At 50.1% G+C, this 13,422-nt stretch overlaps 1 protein-coding gene across 1 annotated transcript in view; it reads left to right on the top strand.

Annotated features, from left to right (window-relative positions):
* The first annotated feature begins 279 nt into the window (after nucleotides 1–279).
* Nucleotides 280–13,422, top strand: part of NINL (ninein like) — a 62,247-nt gene continuing 49,104 nt past the window's right edge. Inside the window, exons 1-4 of the mRNA XM_082857800.1 lie at nucleotides 280–468; nucleotides 6,866–6,962; nucleotides 11,643–11,815; nucleotides 13,192–13,258. Coding sequence (XP_082713926.1) covers nucleotides 286–468; nucleotides 6,866–6,962; nucleotides 11,643–11,815; nucleotides 13,192–13,258 — 520 coding nt within the window. The 5' untranslated portion in view covers nucleotides 280–285. The remainder of the gene's footprint in view (nucleotides 469–6,865; nucleotides 6,963–11,642; nucleotides 11,816–13,191; nucleotides 13,259–13,422) is intronic.

The following is a 13,422-nucleotide window of genomic DNA, read 5'->3' as shown; positions in this document are numbered from 1 at the left end:
TTATCTCTTTTTTTCTGATTATTCTGTAATAGATACTTTTTTACAGAACAAAGTAATTCTGGTTCTTTGAGCCAGTGAGGGAGAACGAGTCCCGTGGGAACACGTTTCTGGCCTCTCCTGATTTCCTTCAGCCTCACGTGTCCTGAGACGACCCTGGTGCCCCTTCCCACATGCCAGCTCCTCCCCTGCCCTGGGCCACACTGCCTGGTGCATTGCCGTGGAGGGAGGTGGGAGTGGCAGTCAGAGGGCACCGTTGTCTTCTCCCTGCGTGCAGCCTGCGATGGGATGGACGAAGAGGAAGAGAGCCACTATGTCTCGCAGCTCAGGGATGTCTACAGCAGCTGTGACACCACGGGGACAGGCTTCTTGGACCGGGAGGAGCTGACCCAACTCTGCCTGAAGCTTCATCTGGAAAAGCAGCTGCCTGTCCTTCTGCAAACACTTCTCGGGAACGACCACTTTGCCAGGGTGGGTAACTTCATTGACTTCATTCTCACAAAGAAAAGCACAGAGAGTGTGTGGTTATAGCTGCTGGCATCTGAGAAATACCAACTGACTGGAGATACTCATCAAAGGAAAGTTAGGAGGAAATGGGGTGCTATTTTTCCTTCTGTGCAACATCTATGTTGTAGAAAGAAGTTCCTTAAGATTGCTTTTTTAAAGCATAGTAACTTCCAGAGATTTGCTTTTGTTCTGTTTTTTCCAGAAAGATGCTTGGGTGATTCGTCCGGGGAGTGGAAGGTTGGTATGGGTGGTGCATGTGGTTCACAAAACACAGTGATCTGTGCGCAGCTCACACACTGGGTCATTCAGAGGCAGCTGCAAAGTACCTCGAAGGCACATTGTCTCGTAAAATTACCCAGCGTGAAATTCATCCAGCAGCTGGACAGAACATTGCCCACTGCTGTTGCAGGAACCAAGGCTCCCTGTGTTCAGAGTGTATCTCTATGAGTGTATCTATCCCAGATAGGAAGTAGGCACTCAGAGAGTTCTTTTCTCTAGGAAATTCAAGGTCATCTAGAATGGTAATCTGGAGCCTGGACCACAACTTGCTTTCCTGATTGAAACATTAAGAAGCTTCTTAGTGTTCCTGCTTCTTAAATGTGTCCAGATGTTAACACATTCGTTTTAAAAAGAGTGCCTGGAATTCCCTGGCAGTCCAGCGATTAGGACTCCGGGGTTTCTCTGCCAGGGGCCTGTGTTCGATCCCCGGTCAGGGAACTAAGATCCCACAGGCCACATGGCGCAGCCCAAAAAAGAAAAAAACCCAGTGGCTATAATCTTACCTTTGAAGGAAGGGCATTTTTTCCACAGAACTCAGTAAAACTCTTTTCATTTTGAATGAGAAAAAAATCTAGCTGCAAATATTCTGAGTTGACTTTTGGGCAAAAACAAATGAAGAAGAACAACCAAAAACCCCTCCCTGCTGGCCCTGGGGGAGGGTCCAGGCGGATCTGACCTCCTGTTACTTCCCCCGAGGCCATGTGGCCAGAGCTGTCAGAAGTGCTGCACCCCCTGCGTGGAGGACTCAGCCTCACAAACCCACTGCACCCTTTTCTATCTCTTTACTCTGTTCCTGCTTTTTCTTTCTGGACTTAAGAATCAGGTGTGTTCTTGATAGAAAATGTCCTAGCCCCTCTTGATATCACCTGGAATTGTATTTGGAGGCTAGATAAGCAAAAGGCACATTTGTGAAAATCAACACTCTGGTTAAAACAGCACAAACAGGGACTTCCCTGGCGGTCTAGTGGTGAGGACTCTGCGCTTCCACCACAGGGGACACAGGTTCAATCCCTGGTCAGGGAACTAAGATTCTGCATGCCGTGTGTGGCAAAAACAAAACAAAACAAAACAAAAAACAGCATGAACAGATGGTTTCCTTGATGATTTTTTTGCAGTACACGGGCCTCTCACTGCTGTGGCCTCTCCCACTGCAGAGCACAGGCTCCAGATGCACAGGCTCAGTGGCCATGGCTCACGGGCCCAGCTGCTCCGCGGCACGTGGGATCCTCCCGGACCGGGGCACGAACCCGCGTCCCCTGCATCAGCAGGCAGACTCTCAACCACTGCGCCACCAGGGAAGCCCCCTTTGATGATTTTTGACAGTTTGGAAAATTCAAAACCAAAAGAATCACTTTGGGGCCCAGATTCATTGTAGGATGTATCATTCCCAGCCTTTCTCTACTTTGTGCTTTGTCTGTGAGAAGGGGAGCGTGACCTCGAAACCCTGAGTTACACTTGGAGGAAGGTCAGTGTTGGAGTAGCTGCAAAGGGAAAAGGGCTGTTACCGTTCCCCTGCTTCATCCACAGGCGGGGGAGCACACACAGCCAGTATTTAGGTGGAACATTCTGTAGAGGTTTTAGGGACACCAGTGTCAAGCCAGAAGTATCCAGATAATTGTCACCATTTTCTGTGACAGAAACCAAATGGTGGAGATTTCAGGAAGTTTTGAAGAAAAACAAGATAAATCCTTTGTCCAGGAGAATGGATTGGCTTTTCAATTCAAATATCATATATTCAGTTTCCTTGCAGGAACTGACATATATGACACCACAGAAATGTTAGTCATTGATACAGTAATCCAGTTATAACAATGAAGAAACAATATTATAATATCTGAATTAATAAGGTAATTTTTAATGCTATGAGTGTTTTTTTTTAAATTAATTAATTAATTTGGCTGCATCCGGTCTTAGTTGCGGTATGCGGGATCTAGTTCCCTGACTAGGGATCAAACCCAGGTCCCCTGCATTGGGAGCACAGAGTCTTAACCACTGGACCACCAGGGAAGTCCCAATATGCTTGTTTTTAATTCCTTTTTCCCATTACAGAAACATTATCAGGTCTAATTTCAAGCCAGAAAGTTGACATGGCCTAAGAGTCCTGTGACTTGGGAAATTTCCATATGCGTTTTGTTATTTCTCATGTTTCTTTACCGGTGGTGAGGATCTTATCTTGAGTATTTTAAATTTGGGTAGAAAGAGAATTTTCCTCTCAAAAAATAATTGATAACATAGTGTTACTGAAAATAATTTTAAGGTTGAGAGTGATTCTTGATCACAGGGTCCAGCCTCTTCATTTGTGAGGAGAGTCCGTGATCGAGCAGGGATCATGGTGTATCCTGTTGGGTCAAACCCCTGATGCCATGGGCTGGCCCTTCCTTCTTTTATGAGCTGTGAAGGGAGAGGGCACAGAAGCAAACACAAGCACAGTCAAAATGGTATCAGATAAAACAGCCATCAGATTGCCTCCTGTTTGATGGATCAGAAGAAATTCAACTGATAAGTATCAATATTATCAAAGATGCAAAAGAAATCTGAGATTGGATCAAGCAAAATGGCCATTCCATTCTGCTCCCATGTAGTCAACAAGTACTTTTGAGCTCTTATTATGTGTGAGGCAAATCTAGAAGCTAGGAATGTAAAAATGAAAGCAATACAACGTCTCTCTTTGTGAAATGAACTCTATGCAAGGTTATTCATTCTAGTATTGATTCACATGGCAAAAGACTGGAAACAGCCTTTTGAATATGAGATTAGTTCAATACATTCTTGTAGATCCAAATGATGAAATTTATGCCTCATCCCTATAAAAGAGGGAAGAGACTTCAGACATTGTCCTGGTGGCAGGTTAGCAAACTCAGGCCTACCTTCCAGTTAGTGCTACTAAAAAGGCTGAACAAAATAGAAAAAACAAAAGATCTTGAAAATGGTAAAGAACAAACAAGTCAGGGGGAATTACAACCTAAAAATCTATGCTAAGTCACGTATCGAGAGAAGTTCAGCTCAGCACACAAAACCCCATTTGCCCTGAGAATATTTTCTGGTCTTAAATAGCAACTGTGAAATTGATATGTCATTTGGGGGTTTTAAAGGGCCAGGGAAATGCATGTCTAAACACAGGCTCACCCAAGGAGAAACTGATGAACCAGCCCCCAGTTTAAGGGAGGATCCTGAGGGTGCACCTGTAGGGTAAAGATATAGGGTAAGTGAATCAGCCGTTGTGCTCTTTGCTGTCTGGGCTTGCGTGCACTCAGGGGTCTAGGTGACCTCAGGCCTTGCACTTAGATCAGGTGGTCCTGCACAGGCGGTGCCCTCAGGCACGTGGCAAAAGCAAACAGAAGTCCTCTCTTGAGAAAGTTCCCTCATCCTGGGTCTGTAGTTCTTCCTAAGTAATAGTCATATACAATAACCAGCATACAGTCAAGAATAACTAGGCACAAAATAAAGATGAGTGAGAGCCAGAGAAACAGCAGGCCACAGAAGCAGAGCACAAAGATGTGAAGTATTGGAATTACTGGGCAAGGTTGGAATCCCAGGAGGAAAGGAGTGAATGAGGAGGGATTTCGTGAACAGATAATAGCTAAAAAGTTTCCAAAACAGATTTAAGATTCCAAAAACCCATGGAATTCTGAGTAGCATAAATAAAAAGAAATCCACATCTGGCCATATTATTGTGAAACTGAAGGGAAACAAAGACATCTTAAAAGCAGCCAGAGATGGGTACACATGATCTCTCTGTATTTTTTCCCTACAACTGCATGTGAATCTATAATTATCTCAAAATGAAACATTTAATAATTTTTTTAAAAGCAGCCAGAGGAAAAAAAACATATCCTGAAAGTCAGCCATAGTTAGATTGACAATTGCCTTCTCAGATGTGACAGTAGAAGCCAGAAGCCAATGGAAAGGTGTCTCCAATGTACTAAAAGAGGACTGGTGCCAACCCGAATCCCATACTCAGCAAGAATACCCTTTAAGGGGACTTCCCTGGCGGTCCAGTGGTTATGACTCTGAGCTTCCACTGCAGGGGGTGAGGGTTCAATCCCTGGTCAGGGAACTAAGATTTCGCATGCCGCGAGGAGTGGCCAAAAAAAAAAAAAGAATACTCTTTAAGAACAAAGGTGAAAGAATGCACCTGTGAGAAGGCGAATTCTGCTCAGTTTTGAGAGGATATAGAGGCAAACACATCCATTAGGTATTTGTTGAGTATTTACAGTGTGTCACTGTGATATCACATGCTAGTTGGGGAGACAGAAAATAAACAAACAAGTAATCCAGTGTCAGATCTGATACGTGTGTGACTGAGGCAGAGGTGCCCCCAAGCCAACAGCTGCGTTTAGTGCCCATCGGCAGCAACAGAATGTGCTCATTCAAGTTCTGTGCCAGGTGTGGGAAGCATGCTTGGACCTACAGCCCAGGCCTGCTTTTTCTGCACCTACTGGTGACAGTAAGCTCTTGTGTTGATTTCTTTCTGTGGGACTTCAGTAGAAGCACAGGTAGAGAAAAGAGCTGAAGAGTGCAGCTCAGTGAACATCTACCCTGAACACACCTGGGCCGCCAGCATCCTGCATCCCTCCTCAGGTGCCCTTGCGGTCCCTCTGCCTCCAACAGTTACCACTGTCCTGATGCCAACAGCATAGATTTGTTTGCCTATTTCTGAACTTTATACAAGGGAAAATACACAGCATATGCTCAGTGTATACTCTCTGGTTCTTTTACTCTGTATTATGTCTGTGAGCTATATTCACACAATGCAGATATATTGTCTCCGTCAGTGGGTTTTTTTTTTTTCCCCTATTGTCATCTTTTGTTGTCTGACTGAATCACAGTTTATTTACCCATTCTCTTTTTGGACATCTGGATCATTTCCACTAGTCTTTTAATAAATTATGTTTTTGCTGAAACAAAAAGCATTGATTGATAGTAAACTTTCAAGCTAAGGATGTGTACTGTCATTTTTAGGATAAACAATAAGAGAATGGAAATAGACTGTATAACTTCTGAATTAATAAGGGGAAAAATGAAGTCCTAAAAGAAAGAGAGGAAAGAAAGGAGAAAACGCAGGCAGGTCAAATTGAAAGCACAAATAAAATAGTAGATTTAAATCTAAATATTATGGAAAAACCCAAGCGAACTTTTTGGCCAACCCAATATATCAGTAACGACGTTAAATGTAAAATGTTTCAGTTAAAAGATAAAGATTTTCAGATTGGGGAAAAAAATCCAACTATATACTGTTCATAAGAGACATGTCTAAAACATAAGGATATAAAAAATTGACATTATTAAAAGTTTGGTTAAAAAAACAAAGTTTGGTAAAAAGATATAACACGTAAATACTCCATAAGAAAGCTAGTCTCTGTGGTAAAAGCATTACTGAACTAAAGAGGGTCAGCATTTTATGGTAATAAAAGATTCAATTCACCAAGAGGATTTAAATGTATATTCTGTGACCCAGCAATCCCATTGTTAGGCGTATACGCCAAAGAGTGTAACTGTTCAAAGCTGGGGGTTTTTGTTGGTTTTTTAAAAATAACTAACCCTGGAAACAATGGGAATATCCACCAGCAGGAGGGTAGTTTTTTTTTTTTTTTTTGCGGTACGTGGGCCTCTCACTGTTGTGGCCCCTCCCATTGCGGAGCACAGGCTCCGGATGCGCAGGCTCAGCGGACGTGGCTCACGGGCCCAGCCGCTCCGCGGTATGTGGGATCCTCCCGGACTGGGGCACGAACCCGCGTCCCCTGCATCGGCAGGCAGACGCTCAACCACTGCGCCACCAGGGAAGCCCGGATTTTTCTTTATGTGTTAATGTTTGTGGTCATCAGACACCTCTTTTCTACACTGCTTTCTAATTTTGTGGTCTGATTTACTTTTATGGAGTTGTTAATAGTGTTTTTTGGTGATGGGGTTATGGTTCACTTTTACTTGCCTTATTACATCTTCAATTCTTTTAAATCTTAAGTAAATATTTGAAAAAATGAATGTCCTCATAAGATCTTCCATCTGAGAAAAACCAAAAGGCCAGGGTGTTACGTATGTGACCTGCAGAAAGTAGCGTTGACCTCTCTTCTCAAATCCACAGGTTAACTTTGAGGAATTTAAGGACGGTTTCGTGGCCGTCTTGTCATCACAGGCTGGTGTCGGCTCCTCAGATGAAGACAGCGGGTCTTTGGAGCCAGGTAAGAGGCCTTCCTGGTCTCTGTTACGTCTCTTCCCCTGATTCCGTGACCTCTGGAGTAATGTTCTCACCAAACGACGCAGCAGGTCTGTCTCTGCCAAGCTGCGTAGACTGGAACTGACGTTTGGGTTTTTTCTTCTTTTGCTTCCTTATTTGTAAAATGGTGTTGTAAGGGGAAGACTCTTTTGTTTTCCTCTACAATACACACAATCCTCTGAATATACTGGCACTTCTGGTCACTAGATATATGTGGTTTTTCCCACACCAGGCCGTTTTGCAACCCCAGCTGGGTGTCCTACAATTCAACTCTGTTCTAACACCGTCTACCTGGACACGTCGTCAGACCCCACAGGGGAAGGGCTCAGTTCCCCAAGACTGCACCCTCTTCGGACAGCCATCTCAAATCCAGGTTGTCACCTGTGCTTCTGACCCACCTGTTCTAGATCAGAGGCTCCCACGACCTCCTCAGGTTCAATTAATATGCTAGAGCAGAACCCAGGGAAACCCATTTACTTACTGGATCACCGTTTATTACAAAAGGATATGACTCAGGATAAGAGGTTTGTGGGAAGGGCTTGTGGGAAGGGGCTCGGAGCGCCCATGCCCCCTTCAGGCCTCACTCTTCCCCAGTCTCCACATGTTCAACTCGGAAGCTCTCAGAACCCCGTCCTTTTGGGTTTTATGGAGGCTTCGTTACAGACATGACTGATCAAATGATTGGGCATCGGGGATTGAACTCAACATCCCTGGAGGTCAGGGGGTGGGGCTGAAAGTTGGTTTCCCTGGCAACCAGCCCATCCTGAGGTGTGGTTCCAAAAGTCACCGCATCAACATAAACTCAGGTGTGGTTGCTCTCATCACTTAGGAAATTCCAAGGGTTTTAGGAGCTGTGCCAGGGATGGAAGACCAAATACACATTTATTATAAATCACAGTATCACAGATGTCAAGTTAATACCGCGTGCTGTCCTTACAGCATAGGGTGTTGACAAGGTAAAGTGGGTGTCGGGGGTGGAAGCATTGGAGAATGAAAAGCGCAGGGCAGGTGTGAGGTGTTAGCCAGGGCTTGGAGGCTGGCCGAGCAGGCAGGATGCCACCAGCCGAGGCAGCCCTCAGCCTGTCTTCTGTCTCAGACAGTAGCGCTCTGTGCTCCTAGGACTTGTGAGAATCTTGGTTTCGAGCAGGGTCAGTGGGACAAAGGTAATATTTCAGAACAAACGGAAGTGGTGGCTTTGGTCAGGAGGTAGAGGGAGGGTTTTGGAGGGAGGCCCGCTCGATGTGTGGACCGCGGGCTCCAGTCGGAAGGTGATGGCGGACATGCTCATTCGAAGCCGTGCTGGACCCTTGGGCTCGGCTGCTGCGGGCAGCACCTGATGCGCCCCGGCTGGTCACGGCTGCGTTTGACGAGTGTCGGGAAGGAGAGTGAAGTGGTAGCCAGTCCCTCCCTCCCACGTAGGGCAGGCGTTTGAGGAGTCTGCCCCGCAGCAGCCCCCTGGTCTGCTCCTGGACCCCGGGCAGGTCCTTGGTTGGGAGCAGGTGCACGATGATCTGGGCACCAGGGGTACCGTGAGGGAGGCTTTGTGTGCCAGGCTTGGGGCTAATGGACGTTTTATGTAGATTCCAGTGAACCATCCTAGAAGTCCTGTGGCTGCCTGTTATTCAGGTGGGGTTTTGCAGCCTGGAGCCGGGCCCTGCCCACGCCCCTGGGGCTGAAGTCAGCTGCCCCACCTCCTCCTGCTGGAGCCATGCCAGAGCCCTGATGCGGGGGGGGGGGGGGGGGGGGGGGGGGGAGGAGTCAGCCCGCCAGCAGCCCCATCACCCTGCAGCTCAGGTCATTGGCTGCTTTGTCTCACACTTGTCTTCCTTGAGATGGGAAGAAGCCCACTTGCCTTTCCCGACTCAGGGTTTTGGAGTGTGATCGTGTGACCATGAACGTGGTTGTGCCCAAGAAAGGCCGCGCCTCTGTCACTGCCCCCCTCTCCATGCTGGAACATGTGTGCGTCTGTGGGGTGTGTCCTCACTTCCTCCAAAGATGGGAGAAGCTGTTTCAGGACTGGCACTTTTCCACACCAGTTCCGTTTTTTTTGTTTGTTTTAGTTTTTTTATTTATTTAATTTTTGGCTGCATTGGGTCTTTGTTGCTGCTCTCGGGCTTTCTGTAGTTGTGGCAAGCAGGGGCTACTCTTCATTGTGGTGCGCAGGCTTCTCATTGCGGTGGCTTCTCATGTTGCAGAGCACGGGCTCTAGGCACACAGGCTTCAGTACTTGTGGCACATGGGCTCAGTAGTTGTGGCTCGCAGGCTCAGTAGTTGTGGCGCACGGGCTTAGTTGCTCCGCAGCATGTGGGATCTTCCTGGACCAGGGATCGAACCCGTGACCCCTGCATTGGCAGGCGGATTCTTAACCACTGTGCCACCAGGGAAGCCCCCCGGTTTTGTTTTGTGTTGTTTTTCTCCTCTTTCGATTTTCAGTGCTTTCCTCAGTTACACGGTTGTAAGCCCACCTGAGGCGGCTCGGACGGGGCTTGTGCAGAGGCAGGGCGCCGGGTGGCCCTGCAGCCACGGGTTGTGAGAGCCGGGGCGAGCCCTGCCCCGTGCTCCAGGGCCGTGCGCGTTTCAGCTTCTCACCGCAGCCACCTTCCCAGCCTCCCCCATCCAGGGGCTTCATCCCTCCTTCCCTGGCCCTGTCCACAGTGTCGCTCTCTCCTGCTTTCTAATCTGTCTGCCGGTCCTTCCCACCCTCTCCCACCGTGACTGGAAAAATGATTGGAGCTCTGACGCTCCAGGGATGAGCATGTCATCAGGGGGCCAAACGCCCCGGGGTTTTGAGGAACATCCCGCTTCCCCGTCATTCTGCTCCTTTCAGTAAAGGCCGTTACAGAACATATAACCAATGTCTTTTCACTTGTAGACCTTGATATTCTGCTCCTATAAATAAATACGCACACACAGGAGGCACAGCCAGGTGTCCAGCACAGGGCACCGTTGGCCTTGTGCTCTGCGGGCCGTCTGGGCAGCGGGTGGGGACTGGCTGTGACCCCCAGTGCTTCCCGCCAAGAGGCCGCGGCTCTGTGTTCTGTGGGTGGTGGGAAGCTGCCCCCTTCCTGTCGTGATTTGCCACGTGGACACTCTTTTCTAGAGAAGCGTTTCTCTCTGTTGGAGGGAGGGGGGTGACACGTTTGGGGAACATTATGAAACAGCTGTGTGTTTTCTGGGCATCTCATTCCTCTGAGGAAAGCTGACCTGCTGAAATGATGAAGAAATGGGGCCACATCCAGGGCGGGTGGGACTCCGACAAGGACGGGTTGGGTCGGAGGGGAACTCAGGAGGGGAAGGGCAGGAGCAAGGTCAAGCCACAGGGGGCAGACGTGGTGCTGGGTCACGACCTCCAGGTGAGCCGCGAGCGGGCCGGGCCCGGGGAGGGCCCACGTGCGTCAGGCCCCTCCTTGTCTTCTGCAGCTGGTTTCCCAAATGTGCTGCAGCTGCCCACTCCCACCTCTCGTGGCTTTCCTCTTCCCGCACCTCCCCCCTGCAGTAAAGGTGCGGAGCCTGTGTGCTGGCCCCTCCCCACTGCGTGGGGCACTCAGAGCCTCCTGTTTCCTCCCTGCCAGGGCGTCGGCTCCCTGTTCTCCAGCAGCCCCGGGAGTTCCCACACGGGAGAGATTACAGGGCCGGGCAGGGCCCGTGATAACCTCCGAGTGTCCCGGGGACATGATCAGCCTGCCTTAAATGTCCGCTCTCAAGTGGAACTCAGCAGCTTCCTCCCCAAACTCCTCCCTTGTTCCTAGTTTCTGTTGGTCACTGGCATCACTGGCCAGGTTGGACCCAGCCTCCTCCTCTGATGGTCCCAAGGTCAGGGGCTGCAGAGTTGGTGCGGAGGAGACAAGGGAGGTGGTACTTGGCCTTAGGAAGCGTGACGCATCCGTGTGAAACGGTCCTGTTTTCCCGACCTGGCCTTACTTCCTTGGATCCTCTCCCCCAACCTGCACGTTCTGGTTGCTTCCTTCTGAACCTGTGTCCTCTCCTGGCCGTGGCCTACGTCGCCCTCCCCCATCTCTCTCCGGCTGCCCAGATTCCCTACAGAGTCAGCATCATTTCTTCTCTGCCTGCAGGGTCCCCACTGCTCTGCAGACGTGGGCAGGTAAGGAGGGAAGAAAGGTGCCAGGGGTTTATTAGGGCTTATGGGATTCTCATGAATCCCAAACTAAAATGCACTCCTGCCTCTATCCCAGACTTCAGACCCACGTGGAGTCTGAGGCTCCCCAGCTATGCTGAGGTCCTTGCCTACCGCATCCCGTCCGGGGGGCAGGGGGGTCCTGTAGTGAGGGGGGTGGGTGGGACGTGACCTTCTGGTCTCTAGAGCAGTATGTTGCTGGATTATTGGAGGCTTTTTTCCTTGTGTAAAAAGCTAGATTTTTGTATTAGTCTTTTATTGCATAACAAAAGCGTATTTTGGTTGGAAACATTTAAACAGCACCTAGAGTTTAGGATGGAAAGTCCCTGCCTCCCGGCCTGGCTGTCTCAGCCCCAGCCCCACTGTCGACCGTTCCCTGTGTTCTTCCAGGTGTTTTCCATGTGTGTCCCTGAGAGCCACGCTTTGCACCCGAACCTGCACCTTCGTAAAGGGCATCCTGGCAGCACACGTGGGCCCAGAGGCTGTCAACACCTCCCGTTTTTATTCCAGGTGCCCCCCGGGCCGTCCCTCCAAAGTACGTGAGCGGCTCTAAGTTGTATGGCCGTCGGAGCTGGCCCGAGCCCTGTGACGCTGCGGGTGGAGCCCCGTGTTTACCGGAGCAGCCTGCCAGGCCCAGTGTGAGAAGCCAGCTCCGACGCTCTGCGTCTCTGGAAAGTGTGGAGGTGGGTCGACCCCCCCTTTGCCCTCGCCCAAGTACGCATGCCCCCCGCCATAGACGCTGCTCATGTGACACGATACGGGAAGATGGGAGGGGGCATCTATCTCATCACCAGAGCACTTTGGGGAGTGACATTTAGTTTTAAGGTGTCTCTGGGTCTCGCTGTCTGCATGGAAACTCGGGCCACAGAGCGTCCTTCTTCAGACACGGGGGCCGTGGAGAATGCCCTGCTCACCACGAGCCCCCTCCCCTGGCACTGCCAGAGGAGAGGAAGGTTACAGCCGAGGATAGAGAAAGCAGCACTGGGCGCGACTCAGGCTCACCCTCCACAGCTTGGCGGGCATGCCATGCCAGATGCCTCCGGGGACCCCAGGCTCCCTGAGCTGTCCACTGCAGGAGCCTCGAGGGCTTTGTGTCAGGAAGGACGTCCACGGGGCAGATCTGCACCCCACGGGTTAATCGTGGCCCATTGGACCTGTTTTCGGGGTTCCAGAAGGTTCCTGCCTCCACCCCATGATGTCCACCTCTGTCTGATGAGGCTCTAGGGGGGCTTCCCTTTAATAAGACAGCTCTGGGCCCCCATATTAATTTGTTTATATTTTCAACATTTGTTGAGGCCAATAGGTAAAGCAAATAAATATGTATTTAGATCCTGGAGTCGCTTCTCTCAGGGATGTGCTGCACTTGGGCGGCACCAATAAACCCTAGGCCTTTGCTGCTTTATTTTCTCACTTAAATTTGGCCCCAGGGATGGAAGGCTTCATGGGTCCGCGCCATCTCTGTGGTGCCGTTCTGCTTCTTAAAACCATCTTTGATCCCCAGAACTAGGACCCTAGGGTTGCTGCCTTTAGGGTTGTCAGCAGGTTGAATGCATTAGAAGAATGAGATATACCACCTGCCCCCAGAGCTCCAGCCTCAGTTCAGCGCCATTTCTAAGTGCTGAGTCCTGGTCAAGCAAGTGTTCCTTCCAAAATCAGAAGCAGACTTTGACTTTGTGGGCCACAGACTCGGTCACAGAAGCATGAGGTTTTACTGGACTTCCTGGTGGCCCAACCCCTTGGGCACTGAGGTCTCAGCAGATCACCTGCTGTCTCCGGAGCACCTGGGGGTCAGAGACCTGCTCTTCCCTGACTGTTGCCAACAGACATGGATCATGAGGGGCGGGATGCAGAGGGTGCCGGGTGCAGGCCGCAGCGTGCGGTCTGAGAGAGGGAGCTGGTGTGCACGGGGCCTCGTGGCTGACCACCAGGGCTGCCCTGTGGGCTGGGGCTCCCCTTCCTCAGGTGTCCCCCCCACCAGCCCCACCAGACTGTTCCCGGTGCTCCGTCCACTGCCCCTTCCTCTGGGGACTCACACGTCCTTTTCCTTCTGTTTTTCCAGAGTCTCAAGTCCGATGAAGAAGCTGAAAGTGCAAAGGACCCTCAGAATGAGTTGTTTGAAGCAAAAGGTAAAGCCCGGCCTTGTGGTCGGTGCCACCTTTGGCCAGTGCTAGGCTGCCAGGCAGTGGGCCGCCAGCCAAGGACGGTTTCCCGAGAAGTGCCCGGTGTGGGTGGTGTCCCTGGGGGGCCCTTTTCCTGGGGGCAGGGTCCCAGCTCTGGGAGACCCCTGAGG

This window comes from Leucopleurus acutus (assembly GCF_964270905.1).
Source record: "Leucopleurus acutus genome assembly, chromosome: 16".
Taxonomy (NCBI): domain Eukaryota; kingdom Metazoa; phylum Chordata; class Mammalia; order Artiodactyla; family Delphinidae; genus Leucopleurus; species Leucopleurus acutus.
Note: the sequence above shows the minus strand (reverse complement) of the source record. Positions and strands in the feature narration are given on the sequence as shown.